The sequence below is a fragment of the Octodon degus genome, unplaced genomic scaffold (genome assembly GCF_000260255.1).
Source record: "Octodon degus isolate 3935 unplaced genomic scaffold, OctDeg1.0 scaffold00007, whole genome shotgun sequence".
In the NCBI taxonomy this organism is placed as follows: domain Eukaryota; kingdom Metazoa; phylum Chordata; class Mammalia; order Rodentia; family Octodontidae; genus Octodon; species Octodon degus.
The window spans coordinates 29,363,891-29,371,949 of record NW_004524583.1 but is presented as its reverse complement, the minus strand read 5'-3'; the positions used below and the strand labels follow the sequence as shown (position 1 = coordinate 29,371,949).

Sequence of the window (8,059 nt, the reverse complement as noted above, 5' to 3'; positions counted from 1 at the left end):
CTACTGAGCCATCTCCCCAGCCCTCACTCCAGAGATAAAGATACAAAAGCTTCTGTGAAAATAACCTTTCTCTCCACTCAGGAAAGAATGAAGGGAGAGAACTGGGATCCATGCTGCTTCTGTTGTAAAGCTTTCCTCTTTGATACATGTTGCTGTGACATGTGAATAGCCATATGTTGAAAATTGAATTTGGATTTCTATCTTAATTTGATATATCAAAAATTGACTAGAAATGAACTAGTGACCTAAGTATAAGGGCAAAAACCATCAAACTCTTAGAAGAACATATAGAGGTAACTCTTGATGACCTTGGGTTTAGCAGTTGTGTCAGCCAGTGTTTACTACAGAAGCAGATATAACACAAGATGTACAAATACATAAGAATTTACAAGATTGGCTTGAATAGTGCGGTCTGTCTGCACACAGAATATCCCAGGGACCCAGGTGAAAGGTCTGGAACTCACTGCAAGGTCCTGTGTGAGTCCGTATTTAGAGGCCGATGAGTCTGCAGTAGAAGGCTAAAGAGTCCACACCTGAAGGCTGAGGGTCTGCACTGGAAGCCAGAAGATGCCGTCCAAGTTGAAGGCCGGCTTGGAGCGCCTCTGAAGAAACAAGGGGTCATCCTCGTTTCCTCTTTGTACCGTGCCCGCAGCAAGCTGTCCTGGGGTGGGCCTTCTGTAGCGAGGGTGTGCAACTGCTGAGCCAATTTAGTTAAACTTCTCTTACCCAAGTTGGCACAGGCAGTCATTATAGCAGGGACTTCTTAGATTTACACCAACGACGTGAACAACAGAAGAAAAAATAGTGGACTTCATCTACCTTAAAAACTTTGTTCACCAAAAGAATTATCAAGAATGCAAAAAGACAGACTATTTATTTATTTATTTATTTATTTTTGAGACAGACTATTTAATAGGAAAAACATTTGCACATTATCTACTTGATAAATCCAGTATCCAGAATATGTAAGTAACTCTTATAGTACAACATAAAAATAAACTACCCACTTAAGAAAATCAGTGAAAGATTGAATAGACATTTCTTTAGAAAAATATGTGAGTGCCCAGTGAGCACGTGGAAAGATGATCAGTGTCATTAGTTAGGGAAAATGTGCAGACCTGGGGAGAGGTAGCTCAGCAGCGTAAGAGCCTGTCGGGCAAGTGCAAGGTCCTGAGTTCAATCCCTTGTACTGGAAAAAAAAAAAAAAACAAGTAAACTTAAGCCACAAATGAGTGTATTTCACGTCTAAGAAGTGACAGTGGTAGAAATAAATATTGTTAAGCATGTGAAGGAACTGGAACCCTCGTATTCTGCTCTTGGAAGTGTACAGTTGTTCTTTCCTGTGGATAACAGTTTGGTGGTCCCTCAGAGAATAACTGTATGATCTGAGAGTTCCATTCCTAGGTACATACCCTGTAAGGTGAAAATAATATGCATATGTTCATGACAACACTGCTTACAATAGCTGAAAAGTAGAAGCAACCCAAATGTCAGCAGCAAATATATAAACTGTAGCATACGCACACAGCGGATTATTATTCAGCCATAGAAAAGGGACGTGGTAGTAGTCTAAGCAACGCTAATGATAAACCTTGAAAAATTTCAGTGAGATCACTCAAGTGTATAGCATATGTGTGATTCCATTTATATGAATGTTAAGAGCAGGTAAATCGACAGGGACTCAGCAGGTTGGTGGTTGCTAGCAGAGATCGGGATGACTTGCTTCATGTGTGTGGCTTCGTGTGAGGTGAGGAGGATGTTTTGGAATTGGACAGAGATGGCATGGTGCTGGTGAAAGTACTAAAGGCCTCTGAATCATTCACTTTAAAATGGTTAGTTGTACAATATTCAGATTTTATCTCAATAAAAGAAAAGAAACCTACAAAACAGAAGGAAAGCTTCTGTAGGTGCCAGTGTGTCAGGTCCCTGTTGTCTGTGGCCCTTTGTCGAACTTTCTAGCTGGTTCCTGACTGCAGGCTCTCATTTTTCACAAGTGCGAGACCCCTAGGCCAGGGATTCCTCAGTCAGACACTCTGAGGGGCTGAGCACTGGTGGCAAGTGTTTGACTGGCACTTGGGGCAGGCGGGTGCCCGGCCGCAGGGAGAGGGAGACCCCGGAGGGCCTGCGCTCTGCCGCCACTATCTGAACAGCCCATGCAGGCAGCTTCTTAAGCCATCCTGTAGGCTGATCTCATAAACCTTTATCCTTTTCCCCACCGTGCTGTAGTGCATGGAAAGGAAGAACTCACTCGGAATTTTCTGCTCGTGGATGCTCAGAGAAACAGCAGTTCTGACTGAAGTGGGGGGGGGGGTTCCTCAGCACCACTTCCCTGGCTGTGTGAATGTCCACTTCCTGTTATCTCTGCCCCAGAAGACTGTGGAAATACTTTTGTTAATAGATGAGACAGAGCAAATTCGTTTTGCCCTTTTTTCTTAAAAATTTGCGTAAGTATTCAAAGGCCTACACCCCCTAGGATGCTGGAGGCTGGTGTGTGTGTGTGTGTGTGTGTGTGTGTGTGTGTGTGTGGTGGTGGTATCAGGGTGGGGAGGGTGTGGAGGAGAGAGGCTTGTCCATGAGGGCCAGCGAGTGGCTCTTTTCTGCCCCCAGCTCTGTAGCTGCTAGTGATCCTGCTGCACTGCTTCTTCGCTGAGAAGCACTGGGACGCAGAGGGCTTTGGCTCACGTTCCTTCAGGGAGTAACAACTCAGGGGACTTTGCAGTGGGAGTTGGGGGCAGCAAAGAGCAGTATGAATGTGCCACAGAGCCACCTGCCCCTGCTCCGGCCCAGAGTGAGCGCCCCAGTGCACCGCCCTCAGAGTCCTTTCTTTAGATGTGGAAGAACATCTTTTAATGCAAACTTCTCCAAAAAGTAAAGGTTTGTTAGCAGATAGAGACCCCAAGGAGGAAAGGAGGAGAGAGCTGGCCGGAGCTCTGGGTAACCTGGCCCGTATGGTGCTGAGGACCCGCCAGTAGTTTCTTCAGTTTCCCTGGTTCAAGCCGCCTGGGTGCGGCTGTATTAGCATTTATTTCTCGTTCTGTCTTCAGTATTTTCTTTGCTACTCTTCTTGCCTTTGGACTTGAAATAGCAGAGATGAGGAAGGAACTTTCCTTTCTGCCCTGAAATCCTGCATACAGAGTTCTGAAATTCCAGGTGACCAGTACGAGGCCTAGAAGGCGTTGTGCTTGCACAGAACCTTTGGAACCATCCTGCTTGTGAAAATGGAGGCGCGGCTCCCGCGTCCCCACAGAGCTCACTTGCTGCCTGCGCAGTTTCTTGGCTACTTTAGAGCACTTCAGTAATTCTTGGTGTGGGTCTTTTTAACGAGACTGGCTCCCAGAAGAGCACATTTGTCCTGGGAACTGCCACAGGAGCACAGTGGCTGCCTCTGCTGCTGCTCGGGGGCTCCTGGGCGCTAGTGCTTTGTTGTTACTGTTGGGCGCTAGGTAGAGCCCAGAGCATGCTTGCTGCAGTGCGCCAGCCCCTCCTTCCTGGCGTGTGTCGCGTGTAAGGCTGCCTGGGATTCAGCCCTCACATCTTAGTTGAGTGACTTTGGGAATCTGTTTTATAGTGCTTTCTCATAGTTTCTGCATTTGTAAAGCTAAGATGGCAGGATAAGCTGAATATCCATTATTCTTTAGAACTTGGGACATGAAATGTTTCAGATTTTGGATTGCTTTCAGATTTGGAAACATTTGCATAGACTTTACTGGTTGATTACTTTTTTTTTTTTTTTTTTTTTTTGTATTTAGGACAGGGTCTACAGGATCTCACTGCATAGATCAGACTCGTAGTAATCCTCCCATTTACAGCTTCTTAAGTGCTGGGATTACAGGCACACGCCACCACGCCTGGTCTCAATCGCCATCTCAGCATCTCCCGGGGGGCGGGAGCTAACCCACAAGTCCCCTGGTTGATTACTTTAAAATTATTTTTGGGCTAGGGTTGCTCAGCCTGTAGTAGGTACCTTGTAAGGTTGTTGGTTGTATCAGAGGCAATACTTTGAAGGTGTTTGAGAAACAATGGCTTTTACCATCATTCCATGATGACAGCTGTGGAAGCCTGTAGGAGAGGTGAGGACAATGGTAGGAAGGCTCTGTGCTTATGGTGTCCCTGTGATTAATGCAGACTCTGGTTTCTTCTGCATTCTTTTCCTTGCCCAGTATTGATCCTGCAGAAGGTGGAGAATGGAGACCTGAGCAACAAGATTCTGAAGATCACTGATTTTGGCCTGGCTCGGGAATGGCACCGAACCACCAAGATGAGCGCTGCAGGGACCTATGCTTGGATGGCCCCTGAAGTCATCCGTGCCTCCATGTTTTCCAAAGGCAGTGATGTGTGGAGGTAAGGTCCAGAAGTGCAGGGACGATATACCTGGCTGTCTTCTGGCTGCACACGTGTTTTAGAAGTGAGCTCACATACAATCCTGGCAATCCCTAGTAAGTCTAAGTGACCCCCTCACAGCAATCTGTGCCACTTCCCGCATTGCCACGTGACAATTTCCTGTGCTTTCTTTTACAAAAAAGATTCTTCCAGTGCTGTGGCAGGCCCATTTGTGTGGAGAGTGCTCCTCAGGAAAGACCAGTAGATTGCAGAGGCAGCAGGTGCTCTGTCTGTCCTGTCTGCTGCTACGAGTTGCAGTGACTCCTGAAGAGCTTCGCCGGATCAGCGTGGCCAGCTTGGCAGCAGTGCCAGGCACCAGGGGTTGCTACTGCTGGGGCTGGGTGCAGGCCAACCCAGCATCCTCCCTCTGAGTTCCTGAGCTGCTGAGCATTTTTTGTGCTGTTTTTTTTTTTTTTTTTTTTTCTGGTGGCTTAGAAGTTACCTTTTCCAGTTATCTAGTTAATCTTTCACTCAAAGCTCTATTTGGTGATCCAGAAAGGGGGAAAGATGAGTCCCAAGCATGCCCTATGAACGACAGAGCTACAGACTACTAATTATCACTCTTGCTAGTGAGTGCCAGCCCAGCAGGCCCAAGGGCGTAGATCTAAACAGTTTCATCCCTACTGCGGGTGAGTGGGCAATGACAAAATATACATCCTCATGGCTGTGGGACAGTGGACACATCACTTGGAGTCCAGAAGAAAGGAGAAAGGGCTTTGGGTACCAGTGTATCTCAGTCTATAAAGTCAGTGCTTCCTAGATGTACTGTTAAAGGAGCATCTTGGTAGATGGATACTGTGTATGTGCACATTTTCTTTTTTCTTTTTCTTTTCTTTTTTTCCTATATTTTAGGGAAAGGTCTACAGGGTGTTCAGGGTCTCACTACTAGATGGGATTGGTAGTGATCTGCCTATTTACAGCCTCCCAAGAGCTGGGATTGCAGGTGCATGCTACCATGCCCAGTCTCAGTTACCATCTCAGTGCACCCCAGGGGCGGGGCCAGCACGGCAGGCCCAGGGATTGAACCCCTGGCCCCTGCACCTACTTGCAGGCGCTTTAATCCACTGAGCTATTTGGCTGGCCCTTGTGCACATTTTCTTTAGCTTTTTTGAGATACTACTCACATAGCATGAAGCTTACTTTTAATGTATTTAAGTCAGTGATTTGTAATGTCCTTTACAAATGGGTGCAACGATTACCACCGTTACTAGCTGCCTAGGGCTGCTGTGGTGTGACACATTACTATAATCCAGGTGGCTTAAACGAGGAGAAATGTATTCTTTCGGAGGCTTGGAGGTTAGAAGTCTGAAATGGGTAATGCCATACCTCCAGAAACTCTAGGGGAAATCCTAGTTCAGATAAGGGTTCTAGGTATTGGGACACCAGCATTTCTTTGTAGGGCCACTCTTCAACCCACAGCAATCACTGTACATTTCCAGAACCCTTTTCTCACCCCTAAAAGAAACTTCATACCAATTCTCAGTCATTCCTCCTGCCCTCTATTCCCTGGCAAGCCCTAATTTATTTTCTATTCCTGTATTTGCCTACACCAGGCATCTCGTATACATGGAATCATACAGTGTGTTCTTTTGTATCCTACTTCTTACACTTAGCATAGTGTTTTCAAGGCCCGTTCATAATGTAGCTTGTATCAGAGATACCCCTGTGTTACCATGCTGTAGTGTCTTTGTATGGGTAGACCACATTTGTTTATCCATGTTGGGGGTGATGGACATTCAGGTTGTTCTCACTGTGGGGCTTTTAGGAATAACGCTGCTGTAGACATTTATGCACAAATTTTTCTTTGTGAATGTATGTTTTCAGTTGTCTTGGTTATATTCCTAGGAGTGGAATTGCTAAGTTACATGGTAATTCTATGTTTCCCTCTTTTGGAAACCAACAACTATTTTTTTAAATATTTTTTTAAATTGAGAAATAAATATGAATGAGACAGTTTCACAGCTGATTAATAGGACAGTTTTGATACTCAATGCACTGTACGTTGTTATCTTCTTAGTGGTTACCCATAGTACAAGAAGCAGACAGGATATTCTGTCCAAACACTGTTAGTACACCTCTTTCTTCTCATTGAGTTAAGCAAAAGTAGCTGTAAACTTATCCTAACTATTTTGTACACCAACAACTATTTTGATCACAGCAGCTCCATTTGACATTTCTACTGCAGTGTATGAGGGAGGGTTCCCGCGTCTCTGCACCCTTTTAACAATTGGTTCTGTCTGGTGTGATTATCGCTGTCCTGGTCTGTGTGGAATAGACTCACTGTAGTTTTGATTTGCATTTCCCTAATGACTAATGATAGTAGTTATCTCTCTGTTTCCAACCATTTGTTTATGTTCTCTGGAGAAATATCTATTCAAATCCTTTACCAATTTAAAAGCTGGCATGTCTTTCTATTGTTGAATTGAAAGAATTCTTTTTTTTTTTTTTAATGTATTTAGTGCACGGTCTACAGGGTCTCACTACACAGATTGGACTCAGTGATCCTCCTGTTTTTAGCTTCCGAAGTGCTGGGATTACAGGTGCGCACTACCATGCCCAGTCTCATTCGCTGTGTCAGTGTGCCCCGGGGTTGGGACCTGCATGGCAGAGCACGGCAGGGAGGGGATTGAACTCCAGTCCCTGCATCTGCCTGAAAGAATTCTGCATCAAATATATGATTTAAATTTTTTCCATCTGTATGTTAGAATTTTCTAGCTTTCTTGATAGTATCTTTTGAAATGTGAATATTTTTAATTTTGATGAAGTGTAATTTATCTGTTTTTGTTGTTGTTGCTTATACTTTTGATATCATATCTAAGGGCCATTGCTTAATCTAAGGTCATGATGATTTACACCTGTGTTTTCTTCTAAGAATATTATAATCTTAGCTCTTATATTTAGGTTTCTGATCCATTTTTATTTTTGAATTTTAAAGAGAAAAAAAACCTCTAAATTTTAAAACAAATAATAGGAGGATAACACTAGTTAATACATTTTGTATTGTTATCTTTAAGTTAGTTATTCAGAGTACAAGATATCAGCATTTAATTATCCAAACACTTTTAGCACAAATCTTTCTTTTCAGTGAACTAAGAAACTGGTAGTGTAACTATCTTAACATATGAATATATTTTGCTTTTCTCTTTTTTATGGTACATTTTTACCTGATTTTTTTTGATGTGGTATGAGGTAGGGGTCCAATTTTATAATATATTTAAACTATGTCTATTAAGTTTTCCCAGTGTCATTTACAGAAAAACTGTTTATTCTTATAGCATTCAATTGTCTTGCACCTTTGTAAAAAATTAGTTTACCACAAATGTATGGGCTTATTTCCAGCTTTGTAATTCTGATTTATTCCATTAATCTATGTGTATCATTAGGCCAGTACCACCCTTTCTTGGTTACTGTAGCTTTGTAGTAGGTTTTGATTCAAGTTCTGGTTCAGTTCTGTATTTCTTTGCTAATTTTTTGTCTGGTTGACCTATCTTTTTGGGATAAGGGGTTGTTAAGGTCTCCTGTTAAGATTGTGGTATTGGATACCACACAGGTTTTTCATGTCCATTAAGATTTGCTTTATATAGTTGGGTGCTCCTGTGTATGATGCATATATATTTGTGAGTGTTACCTCTTCCTCTTGAATTTTTCCCCTAACCAGTATATAGTGGCCTTCTTTATT

The 8,059-nt window shown here is 43.4% G+C and overlaps 1 protein-coding gene across 1 annotated transcript in view; it reads left to right on the top strand.

Annotated features, from left to right (window-relative positions):
* Positions 1-8,059, top strand: part of Map3k9 (mitogen-activated protein kinase kinase kinase 9) — a 79,277-nt gene that overhangs the window by 39,124 nt on the left and 32,094 nt on the right. The window contains exon 3 of the mRNA XM_004624838.2: positions 4,161-4,341. Within this exon, the coding sequence (XP_004624895.1) occupies positions 4,161-4,341 (181 nt within the window). The remainder of the gene's footprint in view (positions 1-4,160; positions 4,342-8,059) is intronic.